The sequence below is a fragment of the Camelina sativa genome, chromosome 19 (genome assembly GCF_030686135.1).
Source record: "Camelina sativa cultivar CO46 ecotype springtype chromosome 19, ASM3068613v1".
NCBI classification, from domain to species: Eukaryota; Viridiplantae; Streptophyta; class Magnoliopsida; order Brassicales; family Brassicaceae; genus Camelina; species Camelina sativa.
The window spans coordinates 15,401,000-15,418,104 of record NC_141898.1 but is presented as its reverse complement, the minus strand read 5'-3'; the positions used below and the strand labels follow the sequence as shown (position 1 = coordinate 15,418,104).

At 37.4% G+C, this 17,105-nt stretch overlaps 5 protein-coding genes across 7 annotated transcripts; 2 read left to right on the top strand and 3 right to left on the bottom strand.

The window, feature by feature from the left end:
• The first annotated feature begins 1,192 nt into the window (after positions 1–1,192).
• Positions 1,193–2,154, top strand: LOC104766527 (glucan endo-1,3-beta-glucosidase 13-like). Its single transcript, XM_087502896.1, has 3 exons — positions 1,193–1,472; positions 1,554–1,808; positions 1,910–2,154. The coding sequence occupies exons 1-3, from the start codon at positions 1,412–1,414 to the stop codon at positions 1,942–1,944; spliced, it is 351 nt and encodes a 116-aa protein (XP_087359022.1). The 5' UTR covers positions 1,193–1,411; the 3' UTR covers positions 1,945–2,154.
• Positions 2,094–3,517, bottom strand: LOC104766529 (uncharacterized). Its single transcript, XM_010490436.2, has 5 exons — positions 3,338–3,517; positions 3,181–3,251; positions 2,979–3,059; positions 2,849–2,892; positions 2,094–2,393 (listed from the first exon to the last, which is right to left on the bottom strand). Exons 1-5 carry the CDS (start codon positions 3,429–3,431, stop codon positions 2,294–2,296), a joined length of 390 nt encoding a protein of 129 aa, XP_010488738.1. The 5' UTR covers positions 3,432–3,517; the 3' UTR covers positions 2,094–2,293.
• On the top strand, positions 3,511–5,926 carry LOC104766525 (scarecrow-like protein 21). Its single transcript, XM_010490432.3, has 2 exons — positions 3,511–3,648; positions 4,089–5,926. The coding sequence occupies exon 2, from the start codon at positions 4,418–4,420 to the stop codon at positions 5,684–5,686; it is 1,269 nt and encodes a 422-aa protein (XP_010488734.1). The 5' UTR covers positions 3,511–3,648; positions 4,089–4,417; the 3' UTR covers positions 5,687–5,926.
• Positions 5,726–8,792, bottom strand: LOC104766526 (WRKY transcription factor 1). The gene is made up of 5 exons (XM_010490433.3): positions 8,462–8,792; positions 7,189–7,878; positions 6,898–7,078; positions 6,638–6,793; positions 5,726–6,540 (listed from the first exon to the last, which is right to left on the bottom strand). The coding sequence occupies exons 2-5, from the start codon at positions 7,769–7,771 to the stop codon at positions 6,042–6,044; spliced, it is 1,419 nt and encodes a 472-aa protein (XP_010488735.1). The 5' UTR covers positions 7,772–7,878; positions 8,462–8,792; the 3' UTR covers positions 5,726–6,041.
• A 3,697-nt stretch (positions 8,793–12,489) lies between these two features.
• LOC104766524 (protein MAIN-LIKE 2) lies at positions 12,490–15,997 on the bottom strand. 3 transcript variants are annotated; one of them, XM_087502893.1, is made up of 6 exons: positions 15,634–15,997; positions 15,176–15,281; positions 14,392–15,036; positions 14,080–14,247; positions 13,613–14,005; positions 12,490–13,517 (listed from the first exon to the last, which is right to left on the bottom strand). In XM_087502893.1, exons 2-6 carry the CDS (start codon positions 15,263–15,265, stop codon positions 12,768–12,770), a joined length of 2,046 nt encoding a protein of 681 aa, XP_087359019.1. In that variant the 5' UTR covers positions 15,266–15,281; positions 15,634–15,997; the 3' UTR covers positions 12,490–12,767. The 3 variants fall into 3 exon arrangements, with proteins under 3 accessions (XP_087359019.1, XP_087359021.1, XP_087359020.1); XM_087502895.1 differs by having other exon boundaries at positions 15,534–15,802; XM_087502894.1 differs by lacking the exon at positions 15,634–15,997 and having other exon boundaries at positions 15,176–15,530.
• Between the last annotated feature and the right edge of the window lie 1,108 nt (positions 15,998–17,105).

Below are 17,105 nucleotides of genomic sequence, written 5' to 3'. Positions count from 1 at the left end.
ATATATATGGTTTTGAGATTGTTTAGAAAAGTAGAGACAGTAACGTTTACGTGTCATTGGTCAATTCGATTTTGACATAAATAAAAATAAATTGAGTTCATTGAACTATATAAACCATGAATATTGAAGTTCAAAATCACAATATAGAGAAGCCAAAAAAAAGAGCCTCACCCTCCTCTGCACTCATCCACGAGGTGGTTATGAAACCACATTGAATGATTATCTACTATGCATTTTTCTTACGTTTAGGTTTTCATGTTTTGAATATTGCTCCGCGGGATATGGCATTGATGATGTCTTTGGACCGCCTCGGCCCTCGGCCAAGAGAAATAAGGGTGTAATTGTTTTATTTTTTAGTTGAATACTAATACATTAGGGAGATTTATCAAATCTCCCGCTCTTTACCAAAACAAAAGAAACCCTAGCTACCAAATAGCAAGAAGACGCAGACAAATAGAAAACAAGTGGAAGGGAGATAATTCTTATGCTTTATACTTTATATAGTAGACGTGTCCAAGTTTCAATTGATCCTGTACGTTTCATGTGCTTTTTTCTCGTACGTTACAATGTTCTATATAAAACAAGGTGCATTAGTTACAATGTACTTGTTTAGAGGTTCATAAACGTAACGAACTGGCTGTCTTTTTAATTAAAAACTTGAATAAAATGCAAAGAACTAATAACGTAACTGCAACCGGGCAACAACGTTTCACCTACATATTTTGTTTTTCTCGTTTGTTACTGGTGCAGAATAAAGATTGGATATTTCATCTCTTCTGCAGCTAATGAAACAAAATATGTAGGTGAAACGTCTTAATGACTTGAATATATAATTTGAGTTTTAATGAGTTTTTATATGATGTTGATAATTTTAATTTTATTAATTTAGGGAAGTTGGTATGATTTAGTGTAAAATCTTTCAGATCCCACCCTCAAATCATAATATTTGAATTTATGTATTTTTATGGAGTTCCTCTCAAATACTATTATCCTTTAAAATCATTAAAAATCAAATTTTGAAAACAAATTTAATAACACTGGATTTTAAAATAAATTTTTAAATCATTAATTCAATAACAATGGATTTCATTAGACTTTTTAAAAAAACTATGATTGAATAACATGAGATTTTACACATTAAACAAATCACAATGTTTAAATTTCAAAATCTAAGAAACTTAATTATATAACCAATGAAATATATATATATACGAACCCACTCATGGGATTACATTCCTAATTAGAAGTAATTAGTAGTCTTGCAAAAAAGTAATTTTGTACTTAAAGAATTTGGCAGTTGATAAGAATTACACATAAATTTACTAAACAGAGATTATCTACTAACACTATAAAATACTCGAGTTATGACCATCTTCAAGCTCTCAAACCTTCCAACTTGCCTCTTGTGAAGATGAAAAGTTTCTGGTCAAGGATAGCAAGTGCTCTACTTTTCATAACAGTAACGTATTCAGGTATACCATTATTGTAACATCCACTCGCGTACACATAATCTCAAAGATATAACATGTGTCTCTTCTTTTTTTTATATATAGCAAAAGCGGAGTTCGGACAATGGTGTGTAGCCGATTCAAAGATACCAGATTATGTGACACAAGCAGCCTTAGACTGGGCTTGTCAACAGGGCGGAGCAGATTGCAGTAAGATTCAGCCTAACCAGCCTTGCTTCTTGCCCAACACTCTCAAGGACCATGCCTTTGTTGTCTTCAATAGTTATTACCAGCTTTATAAGCACATGGGTGCTGATTGTTACTTCAGAAGCGCCGCAATACTCACGCAACGCGACCCTAGTAAGCAACTTTATCTAGACCTTTTTCCCAACAGTTATTGAAGCTTTTGATCAAACAAAATTTTGAACCATCTGTCTCTGATTATCTCATGATTTTGATAGGTCACGATTCGTGCCATTTTGAGTATATCAAATGATTCAAAGGGAAGGGCCAAGATGACATGAAAGATGATGAATAGAGTGATTTATCTCATTGTTAGTACTATTGCACAATATAAAATAAATCCATCTTTGTTGCTTGGAAGTTTCACCTTTTTTACTCCTCTGGAGCTAATGAAGCATAAACTTGTTTTCTAATGTAGAATTTTTATAAATTGTATGGTAATAAAATTACATTAAGATGGTCATTTACATAATCCCATTTATGGTTGTCGACACCGACGACACGGAATTGTATTAAGCAATCTCTTAGGGAAATTAAACAGTGAGTTCATATGTCGAATAAGCTTGGCCACAACTTGACAATATAGATGGTTTTGAGATTGTTTAGAAAAGTAGGGTTCCCCATGCAGCGATGAACGCAAAGCCTCCGAATGGTGCCAAGGTTGAAAACTTTCTGTCCTCACGCAGCGCTACCATATAACACCTGCAACATTTTGACAAACATAAAACTTTCTCACATACTCATTACCTGGAAATAGACTACTGATCCAAAAACATTCTAGTTACCTAGTAAGCATCTGAAATATAGTTCAAAGACCATAATTTCAGATACACATGATATGTGGGACGGGAGCAAATTATTTCATGAAATGCATTCTGAAATTAAGTCATTACTCACAAGCCATACATACGAAGACCTATTAGCAAGTGACGCAATGCTTTTTAGATATTTAAGAGTACCAAACATGTCAACATGGAACATGGATAAAATCCCAAGTATTGCCAATGCCAAAAGATAAGAGTGTATACTGGAAACTCCAAATGATAATCTCAAGTACAAGACATCCAACAAACATTAAGCACAAATGCTCTACTATATACACATTCATTCAAGAGCTTAAATTGAAGAATTTGAGAAACAAAAAGACAACAACTTACGTCCCGGAAAAGGCTACAATCCCAGCAGTCAACAAGCCACCAAACTGAGCAAGAAAAAGGATATGTCAGCTCCATCAACTAGCATAAGGACACAAACCGGAGAAACAGAGGAAACAAAAGAAAGCTTTACAATGTTGGGATATTTGGTGCTAGGAGCAGAAACAAGAGCAGCAGTGTGAACCAAATGGTAAAGAGAAGCCGTTTGCCACACCTGAAAGAAATAAATAAAAACCGTAACTTTATCAGACAAATCCAACAACAAATGCAAAAACCCAGATAGCTAAATTGTCACAAAAAGTAATCAAATTTTCGAACAATTTCAGAATCTGAACCTGTTTGTAAGAAGGGTTCTCTGGTTTAAAGAAATGAGCACCGTAAGTTCCTAACCCAAGAGCAGCCATACCTACAACACTAGACGAATCAGTATCTTCCTTACGTACAGGTTACAGCATCAATTCAAAGATCATTACTTTATCGAAAAATTCTTACCGGAAACTGCAGCTACTTTGTGCCATATCCGAGGATCCATCGATCGTCTTCCTCTGAGGTCTCTTATTAGGTTACTTCTTACACTATTTCCCATTTGACCAGAGACTTTAAGAGAGAGAGAGATGGGTCATATCGTATAACCAAGTGGGTGATCGGGTCTTATTCGGTTTAAGCTGAAACGGTGTCGTATCTTCTTTACATCCACTAAAGATTCTTCCTTTTGCTTCAGCAGCGAGCTTTGGGTGGGATCTCTCACTTGCAAAACCAAATCTCTTGGACCAAAACATTACTTCTTAATCTACCTACACAAGGTTAGTTTTTTCCCCCACAAAAATCTAAACTTTGTTCCCCGATTTTGATGTTCTGCTTCTTCTTAGACACAAAACTTTGAAATTTTGCAAATTCGACGCATTCAAAACGAAGATAGTTGTTCAGTTTTATGTTGGTTTGTTGTATATGATGCTTTCTCTTTCTCGACGTTTACTTTAAACTCTAAAGAGAAATTGTCAAATTGTGATCGTATGATTGGATAAGGGAAGTGCTAGTTTAGGATTGGAACTCTCTTTATGTCTTTGTTTATTGATGAAGTAGTTCATAGTTGATGAAGATTCATAGAGTACTCATGAATTGATTTCTATAATAGTACTAGAGTCCAAATAAAAGTTTTGATCTCCATGGATATGATTGCTTCGATTGATCTCCATGGATATCTAATTCAATCTGATTAAAGACTTGTGTATGACTTCTACAGGTGTTGCAGCCTTATATTAATGGCTATTTCTAGGTAGCGGTATACTGTGTGTTATGAAGATCAGATATGTAAAGGTCATCTCCTGAGGATAATGGTTGATGTTTAAAGTTTCCTGGCGAAAAGTATATCAGAGTACTTTACTTGAAATCCACTGCTGAGATTTGGAGCAGAAGCTGCATCTCGGGGACTTTTTCAGAAGAAAGTGATTTATCTGGTTGAGGTTTTCATGAACTTTTGTTATACAACTCTATCCACCAATAGTATCTCCCTCGATCAACAGCGTTCTCCTAATAATACCAAGAACTATTCCCTGAGGCTGCTTGTTTGTGATGGACAATGTAAGAGGTTCGAGACACAATGTGCGAGAAGTGGAAACAATAATGTTGCAGCCTTTGCCAGAGATAGCTGAGAGTATCGATGATGTTATCTGCCATGAACTCTCCATGTGGCCCGAAGATGCTAATGACTTGTTGTTGATAGTGGAGGCAATATCAAGGGGAGACTTGAAATGGGTACTTGTTGCTTGTGCGAAAGCTGTTTCTGAGAATAATCTTCTACTGGCACGATGGTGTATGGGCGAGTTGCGTGGTATGGTTTCGATTTCTGGTGCGCCAATCCAGAGATTGGGAGCTTACATGTTAGAAGGGCTTGTGGCAAGGCTAGCTGCCTCTGGTAGTTCGATATACAAATCTCTCCAATCCAGAGAACCAGAGAGTTACGAGTTCTTATCTTATGTGTACGTTCTGCATGAGGTTTGCCCATATTTTAAGTTTGGGTACATGTCAGCAAATGGGGCGATAGCAGAAGCAATGAAGGATGAGGAGAGAATTCACATTATTGACTTCCAAATTGGGCAAGGGAGCCAGTGGATTTCACTGATTCAGGCTTTTGCAGCTAGGCCTGGTGGGGCTCCAAATATTCGAATTACCGGAATTGGTGATGTATCTGTCTTGGTTACAGTCAAGAGAAGACTAGAGAAACTTGCAAGGAAGTTTGATGTCTCATTCAAGTTCAATGCGATTTCAAGGCCGAGTTATGAAGTTGAAGTGGCAAATCTTGATGTCCGGGAAGGCGAAGCCCTTGGAGTTAACTTTGCTTACATGCTGCACCACTTGCCTGACGAGAGCGTAAGTATGGAAAACCATAGGGACCGGTTGCTGAGGATGGTGAAGAGTCTATCACCTAAAGTGGTCACCCTTGTGGAACAAGAATGCAACACGAACACTTCCCCTTTCCTTCCTAGGTTCTTTGAGACATTAAGTTATTATACGGCAATGTTTGAATCTATTGATGTGATGCTTCCGCGAAATCACAAAGAAAGGATCAGTATCGAGCAGCACTGCTTGGCAAGGGATGTAGTCAACATCATAGCTTGTGAAGGAGCCGAGAGGATCGAAAGGCACGAGCTTCTCGGGAAATGGAAGTCAAGGTTTTCCATGGCAGGTTTTGAGCCATACCCTTTAAGCTCAATAATTTCAGCCACCATTAGAGCCCTCTTGAGAGATTACAGCAACGGGTATGGGATTGAAGAAAAAGATGGTGCTCTATATCTTGGTTGGATGGACAGAATCTTGGTTTCATCTTGTGCCTGGAAGTGAAAGAATAAATGGATCCGAGAATGTAATGTAAAAGACAGATTGGAAGTAATAGATGGTTGTCTCAATACCATTAATAAGGTTGAATCAAATCATATACATCCCCATACTACAACTATTACACAGGCTCCATCGACAAAGAAAGACTCATGTTGTGTTACCATCTCTTCCTGTAACTCTTATTTGAACCAAATGGAAGTGGCTATATAAGGGTAGTAAGCATACTATTCCATTAAACACTAATCTAAATCTGGTCCCGCCTGAACAACAACTGTACAGTCTATAACCATTATCGCCTGTACTAATCTATGTTAAAACAGCCATATAAATTACCACTCGGTACAACAACACCGAATGCTTAGCTTTGGGCAGGCTCTGTCTTGGGTTTCTGTTCCTCAGTCTCCAAGGTTCTCACTGCCTTCTCATGACAAGCTGTGGTTTTATCATCTGACTTTGTTTCTAGCTTCGTGTGATTGGCTGCATGATCTTTGTTTACATCAGATATGTCTTTTATATCTTCCTTCAGTTTCTCATCCAAGACAGGACCTTGATCAAGACTTTTCTCAAAGCCATTAGTCTTAGTTTTCTTTATTGGGTGATCTTCGTCATGCTGGTCTTTTATAATGGATTGAAGACCTGAGCTTTGTGGAGTCTTGTTGGCATCTCCTTCTTTAACATTCAGTTCTTTATCATCAACTTCCGAGTCCAGCACGTTATTATGAGTAACAACCCTTCCTGGAGGCATATCGTGATCGTGTTTTCCCTCGTAAGTCGTTATAAGCAATTTAGTGTCATGAGATGACCTCTCTACGTGTTTCTTGACAGGGCATCCAGAGCTTGAACATCTGTAGTAGCTCCTAAATATATAAAACATCGAACAGAGAAAGGAAGTAAGCAGAAAAGAATGAAACCAAAAAGTTTGACATCATGCTTTAATATGTAATCAGTCATTACCTCGGATATGGGCTGCCTTTTACTGATTTCTGACCATATTTACGCCATCGGTACCCATCATTCACAATATCAAACAGAGTCTGAGTGTGAACCACAATGCGTGAATCATTGGTTGACCTCTCCACAGGACTTGGCTCAATGTTTCCTCCTTTCTTCCTAATATAGTGACATCGACATAACAAGAAAAACAAAGATCACCAATGGTGAAGCCTTCCTTCAGAAGAATGGAAAAAAAAAACTGAAATATTGATCATCACTACCTTCGCTTTGAGGAAGGACTATTATAATCCTTGTGACTGTTGTCTCCCTTTATCCTACTTGATTGTGAACTATCAGTTTTCACATCATCGGCTGGTGGAACAACTGAAACATGTAATCCTCTGTGGATCTTTGGTGGTTCGGTTTGGCGTGGTGTCTGAACAATGGATCCAGATGATTTCTCTACAAACATAATACCATAAGAATGAATGTTACATTTAATATGTTACCACATCATAAGCGCTAACGGAAACATTTTTATAAATAGAAAATTATATATGTTCTTTATTCACCTTTACTCACAGATGTAAAGACATCACTTCGTTTATCCTGATTGATAGGTACAGGACCAGTAAGAGGCTTTGGATGATCATGTTCACCAAAGTAAACAGTGTCCACGACTTGTCCACCAGGCGACCGTTCCAATTGCTTTTTGGCTTTGCAGTTTGGGTGCGTGCACCTGTAATAGCTCCTGACAAACTCATTCCCCTTAACAAGCTTCTGTCCGTATTTCCGCCAGTTGTACCCGTCTTCCATAACCTTCTCGCGAATAAAAGGGCTATTCCCTTCCGAACCAGACTGCAAAGACAAGGCAGTGCTACTTTCAGAAATCTTTGGTGGTTTCTCGGATGTCGGGGAAGCGACATCTACTTCCGACTGTGAAGCTGTGGTATGAGGAACAGGTTGTAGTAGCTCCTTGCACTCTGCAGATTTCGAACTTTCAGTTTGACAGCCTTCAACAACAGTTTCAGCTCTAGTTACAGTCACTGGTTTAGCCTCCATTTCATCAGTGGCAACAACATCATCAGCTACTTTAGTCTCGCTTGAATCGTCTAGTTCCATATCACTAACCGGAACTTTACCAACCTCAGCCATAATTAAAACACCAACAAAATTTTCTAACCAACACCAAAAGAAATTCAAACGAGTTCAAAGCCGGATAGAATCAAGCTTAAACGCCAAATCCATTTAGTTTCCAAAGCCTGGAGAAGCAATCAAAACAAAAACAAAAATTATTTTACTGAATTTATAATACTAAACTAAACTCCATAGAAACAACAATAGGAATAAACTTTTACAGAACACAAAGGATCTCTCAAGAGCATGACAGAGTAGTGTGAAGCCATATAGAATAACAAAGTCTTCACTTTTGAGATTTTCAATGTGACAGTTACAATTTTATCAAAGGCTTCTTGAATTTTAATTTGTCCTATGCTCGACCAACGAGTCAATAGACTCAAGTATTACCATAAAGTCTCACAAAATGTGTCCACAAACCAAACAAGAAATTACTCGTTTTATATCCCCAATAGACATGATAAACAAACAAGAACTCAATCTCTCACTTAAAAACTCCCAAAAGTAAAGCATTTGCTAAAAATCTTGTAACCAAATAATTTAAAAAAAAAAAAAAAAAAAAAAAAAAAAAACCGGCAAATTAGTTCCATTTACTACGGAGTCAGGAGACGACCCAGTATCAAGATTCGCATAAAAATTAAACATTTAATACTACCCTAAATTTGTTTTTTTTTTAAACAGCTTAAATAAATATACCAAAAAATTTACCTAGCACAGACATCGAGAAGATCACCATCCGACCAAAACACCCAAAAAAAGACGAGGATCCCAAGAAAAAACTGAAGCTTCTCAAAGTTCTTGTAATAAAAGATCAAGAAACCCGTAGATCGAATCGAACAAACTCAAATTGGGTTACAGAGAGAAAAGAGAAGAACAAAAGGTCATGTCAAAAAAAAAAACAGATGGTTGGACTTAGAAATGACTATTGAAGAAAGAAAAAAAAATAGAGAGAGAGAGAAGAAGAAGAAAGTGGAAAGAAGCGGTTGTAATTCTGTGTTTCGCGGTGTACAGGAAGATATGTGGACGCAGCTGATCTAACGGTTAGATGATACGTTTCTCATGACATATATTCTCCACCCACAAAACACAAGCCGACAAAAAGACGAAGCATTGGGACCCACGGAACCCAGTGCATTATAATCTCGTGTCTCTCATTAGTGTTGTGTTTTCTTCGTTTCCTTCGGTTATAAAGTGAGAGTATATTAAAGTACAGGGATCTGTTTTTGCAAATATGTATATTTTATTTACTTACTCCGAGGAACAAAACAAAAGTATTTGATTCTTTCACAAGTGGGTGGACTTGTTTTTTTTTTTCTTTTGTTAGGACTACTTTTGTTTACAGAACTTAAGTACTTTTGTAATTAAAGAAAAAAATGTGAGGAATTTTCAAGGTCAATTTGTTGAACCACCACTGATCTTCAAACATTTTCGAATTTTAGAAATGTTGTTGTTGTTGTTGTTATTTTAAAATTCACAAAAGAACAAAATGGAGAATTTTTATGAGTAAACACACTACACTCTTTACAGAAGTTAGATGAGTGGAAAGAGAGAGAGAGAGAGAGAGAGAGAGAGAGAGAGAGAGAGAGGGAAATAGGATGAGGAAATAGCATCTTTGTTAGGTAAATTAACTAATTTGTTTTTACTGCAATAGTGACTATTTGATCTACCAAATATAGTCAAAAGGGTTTGTAATTTTTTTTCCTTCATAAATCTATTATACAAATCCATTGTACATAAATCTAATTAAACATATCAAATGATCCGTTAGTGACTCAATCAAATGCATCAATCTAGAATCGAACGAAGTGAAAATAGATTCAAGCAATGACAACACCATCAGGGTTTTAGCACAAGTTGAGTTTACGAATCATTTCGATTACATTCATTAAGGATTAGAGACATGACACAATAAGTGCAACCAATACTTGACGATAAAACTCGTTTGCAATTAGAAGTTCGTCAAATCAGATTGAACATCATTTTGTGTAAGTAAAGTTCTTAAGCATCTCGAACGGTTGGGGGGAAACCCCACATCTTATCAATAAACTTGATATGTAAAATAATGTTAATGACTAACTTTTTTTTGCTAAACTGTAAATATCATATAAATGAAAGAGTTTGGTTTTTCAATCTTTATATTGGTTTCTTGGCAAAAAAGATAAAAACAAGAAAGCAATACAATCTTCGGTTCAAAAGGATAATACTATTATAACCACATACTCATGAGATTCTTGAATTGTTTCTTACACTGGCGTGCAATGATGGAGTTTCGGATCTCTCTATCAATGTCCTTGAAGATCACGGAAGGCAGGATGTGAGCCTGACTATGAAGCAGATTATTTCTCTGTTTCCAGATAGCATATATTACAGCCTGAGCGACCAACTTTCGGAGGGTTGGTGGTGATCTTGTATTTTTGACTCTTGTCCACGACATCAAATCAGCCCAGCAGTTGAAGTTGATGTGAGGCAAATGGAGGTGAACGCTAACTCCATTCCAGAGGAACAACGCAAAATCGCAGGTTAGCAGCAAATGATCCTTGGTTTCCTGAGCAGAGGAACATAGAATGCATTGGGTATCAATGTTCATCCCCCACCGAGCCAGCCTTGTTTTTGTTGGGAGACGATCAAGGTTCGCAATCCACATGTTAAATGCATTCCTTGGTGTCGCTCCCTTGTACCACACAGACTTTGACCAATCAACTTCATTTGCTCTTGGTCGCAGAACGGACCAAGTTTTTGAGGATGAGAAGCCACCACAATCTTTTCCATCAACTACCCAGTTATAAGAGTCTCTACCTTGATCGATGGTTGGAAGGCTGATACTCGTTAGGTAGATTTGCAGATTTAGAGCTTGGTCAGTACAAGGATCGGTTATGGTCCACCCAGCCTCATTACAAACCTCATGGACTTTCGCTTGCAAAGGAATTCTTAGGCTTCGAGGACCATTTGTGCCTATGTATTTAATAAGAGGACCAAAGGGTGTCCAATTATCAAACCAAAAGCTAGCCTCTCTACCATTTCCTATGTTGCAATGGACAAATTGTTCTGCTAGATCTCTCAGCCTGAGAATGCATTTCCAATTCCAGGAGTCCGCAACTCTTTCTTTTTGATTCCAGAAACTGGTAGTGGTACTACAATTGTGGAGCCGATGCCAAGCCACCCAGAGAGAGCCACTTGAGGAGAACAACAACCAGATCAGGCATAGGCATAAGGTTCTGTTCCAAGTAGCAAAACGCCTGAGCCCTAGACCTCCTTCTGCTTTGGGCAGACAAACCTGAGCCCACGCTACCTTTGCCATCCCTCTATTATCAATCCTGCCAGACCACATATATTTAGAACACAAAGATTCGATTTTTCTGATGCACCCCAGTGGTAAGATGAAAGCTGAGATCCAGAAATTGACGATTCCTGCGATAACCGTGGATATAAGTTGAAGCCTTCCAGCGAAAGATAGGGAACTTACAGCCCAAGCTTTAAATCTATGAGAGATCTTTTCTATCAAGGGTGAATATTCTGATACTTTTAGCTTCCAGCTCATCAACGGTAGACCCAAATAACGGATCGGTAGAGATCCCATCGTGAAACTGTAGCTTGTCAATGCATTGGATTCAATAGGGCTTAAACCGGCATGGAATAATTGAGTCTTCTCCCAATTCATTTTTAAACCTGACCATCCCGCAAAGTCTTCCAGGGTCTCGTAAATACCATGAAGGGATGAGCTGTCTCCATTGAAGAAGATCATAACATCATCCGCAAACATCAAGTGAGAGATCTCCAATTCCTCTGTTTTGGGATGGTAGGATATATAGCCTGATTCATACCTTGACTGAAGTAAGCTAGAGAAAACCTCCATGGCTAGGACGAAGAGGTAGGGAGAGATGGAGTCTCCTTGTCTTAGACCTTTAGTACTTTGAAAGTAACCGCCATTCTGTCCATTTACAATCACCGAAAAGCTCGCAGTGGAAATACATTGGTGGATCCATCCAATGAATTTTTCGGGAAGATTGATAGCTCTTAGGGTAGATAGGATGAAATCCCACCTGACAGAGTCAAATGCCTTTCTCAAATCCACTTTTAACATGGCACTAGGTGCCACATCCTATTTATTATAGCCCTGAACGATCTCTGTTGCTAGAAGGACATTCACGATCAGCAACCTCCCAGGCATGAAAGCTGATTGTGAATGATTGATGAACATAGAGAGAATTTTCTTAAGACCCCCTGCTAGCAACGTGGATATAACCTTGTAAACAACGTTGAGGCATGAAATTGGTCAAAAATCAGACATTCTTGAGGCATTAGTGATTTTAGGGATTAGAACCAGGTTGGTTGCGTTCCACTGTTTGAGTATCTTGCCTGACCGAAAGAATTCAAGCACTGCTTCAGTAACTTCTCCTCCCAGAATGAATTAACTTTGAAACCTAACTTTATATAATAAGAAGGTGGATCTAATTTCTAAAGTGTAGAATGAAAATAAGAGAAACAAAGCATAACAATGATAGAAATATGAAAACCAATGAATAAAAAAACTTGTCAACCACAACTAGGAGAAGATGATTTAATAAATAACAAAGAAAAAGTTGTGAAACCAACTCTTGCGATATGCATTAAAATGTTGAGTTTGCAGGGGAATGACCTGAAAATAAGAAGTCTCTACTTGCGATAATCTAAGTTTGTTTCCGCTAGGAAGAAACAGAGATACTAAATTACTATAATCAGAGTCACACTAATCACTATATCAGAATACTGATGTTTCATGCTTCTTCCATCCATTTCTGTAACCTCTTCTACAGATAGTTGATTAAACATACTTCTAAAACAAAAGACAGTACTTTAAGAAAACAAACGAAATAAGTTGAAAGAAAAAGAAAAAAAAACAGAAAACTAAACTTAAGTTCCTCTGCGGCCATAACTCTCATTGAATCTTTCAGTTCCATAACTCTCAACAACTCAAGAGATAGACAGGGCAGAGAGATTCACATTGGTTAAATAGATGAGATGAAACCAACTGTTTTCAAGCCACCATAGTGTTCGCTCCTCTTCTTTCGAGAGGAGACGAATCTGCAACACTTTCTCCCATCTCTGTTCCATCTTCTTCCTCTCTGTTGGCGTTTTCATCACCGCTAACATCACTAATTATTTCCTTTGCTGCATCATAATCTTCAACCTTTGACTCTTTATCTTCTTTCTTCACATCATAGCCCTCGGGGAGTTCCGCCATGCTCTCGGTTGGCTCCTCGCCAGTCATAACATTAGTTGTATCAATTTCTTCATGTAACTTACTGTCCTCAAAAGACTTGTCTGCATCGTCTAGCAATGACCCGTCAATCTTGTTGATGTCTTGAGTCTCGGGCAATTGAGGGATGGTGTCGCAAAGCTCCATGTCATCAACTTTGGTGACAGGATCATACAGATGTGTTTCATCATACACTGAATTTGTATGCGTAAGTGGTAAATGCATTTCACCAACCTCAACCACAGGTCCAAACTGTGATTCATCTTCACTACCACCATAGTCTTCCATTGGATCAATACCTTTCCTTCTCTTCCCCATCCCCTTCCTTCTCACCCTTTCTTTACCACGCATTCTTTTCCCAAGTTCGATCTGCTGCTGGCTCTCTGTTGTAACCGTTACGCCAGCTTGATCTCTTAGGCAATCTTGCGCAAGGTTCATAATCCGTGAAATCATGTTGCCTCTTTCAAGATCCAAATCATGTGTTTGGAAATTCTCAGCCAACTCCAATATATCCCTCACATTTGTAATCTGCAATAACAAGGAGGATAAAGTATTAAGATCATACCTAGAAACGTTACTGTCAAAATGACCAAGGGTCAAGAAACTTGTTCTTAGCTAATTACCGTTCTTTGAAACTCGCTTGAGAGAGAGATGGGCCTTCCCACAATTTTTCGGGTTATTCCAAGATACCACCTCATGTAGTCTGCTTCATCAACGCCTAGAACATCATCAGGCACAATGTTGTCCCACCGCATTTCCCACTCGCTTAACTCTGATTCCATTTTAATCGACAGGTCAACCCCTCCATCAACTCCCCGAGACTTTCTTACCCACTTTTGCACATCTTCTGGGATGCCTTGAAACAAGGCAAATTGTTTGAGACAGCGATCAGGCAAGTGTCTCTCCGCCTTGTCAAAAGATATCAGCATTGTTTTCGATCTACCCAACTGCAGAGAGTTTCTAATGTGATCTGGTATGTATCTACCATCCATATTTTCATAAGGAAGCCACTCCACCTAATTCCCAAGGAAGGTATATGAGTATACAAAAAGAAGATTAGCTGATGAATATGAAAGATAAACAAGCTTACCTCACATGGCTTCAAGGCGTCCAATGCTTTCCGGTAAAAGACAACATCACGGTTTGCTGTTGGACCAGTTTGCTTCCCCTTCCACCTAAGCACAAATGGGAAATGATCATGGATGGGCTCACGATTCAGCTTTGGCCGGCCAACGTTTAAGTGATAGTAACTCCAACACTATAGAAAAACCAAAAAAGATGGAGAAGATTAAGTAAATGTATTCAATTACACAAGTATCCAAACTGCTGAAACTAGCAAAAAAATTCGACATGTGCTCAGTGATTATATCAGTTTGGGAACGAGAAATGAAAATCATAGCACCTGTAATAACGTCAAGCAACCACAAATCGTGCTTTGGGATTTAACAGAAGCATTCCCAAGTGCTCTATACAAGAAAGCCAAAGCAGCTGCACCCCAAGCAAATGTTCCAGCATCATCAAAATCCTCAAACAGCGGAAGATACATAACAGGCACCTTGTTTCCAGTGGTTGTAGAGAAGATGGTACTACCTACTAAGTACAAAAGATAAGCCCGTGTACAGTACTCAACTCTTTCAAAAGATGCATCATCTTTACAGTCAGAGAACTTGTCCTTCAACCAGCTAAGCTTAACCATCCCACCACTAGCGTAATTAGACTCTGGTACCTTCCCTAAGTACCTCTCACATACCGCAGAACAAGTTGTATATGTCACTCCAATGACAGGTTTACCATCAATCCCCAATCCGAGTAACAGAGCAATGTCCTCAAGAGTCACAGTCATTTCCCCAGTTGTGAAGTGAAAAGTGTTGGTCTCTCTCCTCCAACGCTCAACCAACGCAGAGATAAGAGGGTTGTCAAGACTAATAGCAGGGATCCGTCTCAAATACCCAAAACCGGCTCTCTCCACTAATTCTATCTGCTTTGGTTTAAGCTTCCACTCACCCAACTTCGATGTGTGCTCATGACACCTCAACGCACCACGCTCCTAACAATTCATTTCCACATTATCGTTAGTCTAAGTACCAGCAAACAAATATATGAACAACAATACTAAACAAAACCATCCAATCTTTGTCACAGTTTCCACAAATCGAACTTTTTAAAGTGCAGAGAAGAGTTAAAACCTGGCCATCCCAAACAGCGGAGGAAACATGTTTCTCTTGATCATAAAGCACAATATCCTTAAGTGGCCCTGGATTCGCTAAGATATCCATCAGAATCAACACTCACCTGCACAAAGCCGAATAAATCTTCAAACTTTAATCACAAAAATGTTCCAAAGCTTCAAACTTTACCAGGAAAAAACAATAATTTTGATGGGAAAACACATTAATAGATTCCAATCAATCAAAATCGAAGAAACCCTAAACAAAAAAAATCAAATCTTTCAAGCCTCATTCAAAACCAGAAAATGTAAAAAAGGACAGAGATTTCCTCAACACTACGAAACCCATTAATAGAGAAAAAGGTTTGATTTTTAACTTCCATTGGTCGGTTACACACAGAGAAGAAACGAACGATATGGAATCAGATAGACAGAGACGTTAAACACGAAACGACGCCGGAGAAGGGGAAGACTAACCAGAAAAACAGCGAACTTGAATCAAAACGACGACGGACTGAGAAAAGGAGACAAGAAAAGGAAGAGTCTGAAGAAGATCTCAGGATTTGTACGAACGGTGCCAAAACCAAAAAAAAACTCAAAACGACGGCTTACTCGTCGTAAGGGATAATGCTTTTTCTCTTCTCTCTCTTTTTTTCTTTTTCTTACAAACTATTTTAAGAGGAAAAATAAAATATCTGTGACAATGTATTTGCATGTAAGATATGGGCCGTCCCGGCCCAGGAACTGAATTGCTAATGGTCTTTGCTGATGACCGAACACTGGATTTTTTTTCTGGTAGGCATAGGCACCTCATTTTTTTTTTATAAATGGATCAATTATTGAAAATTTGTATGCATATGGAATCTAAAATTTAGTTAGATCTTATTGAAGTTTAAATTTGATTTTACTTTATTTTACATATCCCTAATTTGAAATATCCAACTCAATATAAAACAAAACCAAAATCTTAAAAATTAAATTTATCATTTCCATATAAATGAGTAATCTCGCAAGTTAAAATACAAACCTGACTATTTTTTTTTTCTTCACATTAGTAGACTCATCTCTTCTTATTCGTAAAGATTGAGAATCCGAGTGTGTTTATTGTTTGTTAGAATATGAAATATAAACATTTGAGATATTTTTTCATAATATGGTATCCCCTTAACTGTATACTTCTTAGTACCAACCAATCGAATATATCAAAGATTGAAAAAAGCAATATGAATAAATAGACCATAAATATTATAAAATAGTATATATATATATATATATATATAATTATGGAAATATTAACAAATTTTGAGAACTAGTAATATGTTTTATAAAATGATTTTTTAATAAATGAAATAAATAAGTGATAACATGCAAATTTTATGGTTTCCTTAGTTCAACCAAAAAGAAAATATATGATTTAAATATTTGACAGATAAATATTAGATCATTAAATTTCCAGACCTTGATTTTTATTGTAAAGAATGAAAGTTAAGATTTTTAACAGAAAAATTATTGTAGTCTAGAATTAAATTGTTGATCCATTTAACAATGTGTTTTACGTTCATGAGTTATATTTTCATGTCGTTTGTACTTTCAAATCTTTTTGTCTTGAAAGATGACAAAAACGATACTATATGAATTTATTTAATAAGTATACAAAATGAATTTATTGATTAATGACAAAAAAAAAAAATCGTCGTTTTGATTCATTCAAAGTTCTTCGTCTTCTGTTCCGCGCTGTTTTTCTGGTAGTCTCCCCCTTCTTCAATTGAATCCAAAAATGAATATATGATTCGAATATTTAATATTCTAGAATGTAAATCGTGAAATTTCCATACCAATGGTAGAGATGAAATTTTGTTTAAATGTGAATTTTTCGATTTATAATGCTTAGGAGGTGTTATTGAACTCTACTTTAGAAGGAATTTTGACGACTTTAATAAAATCATATA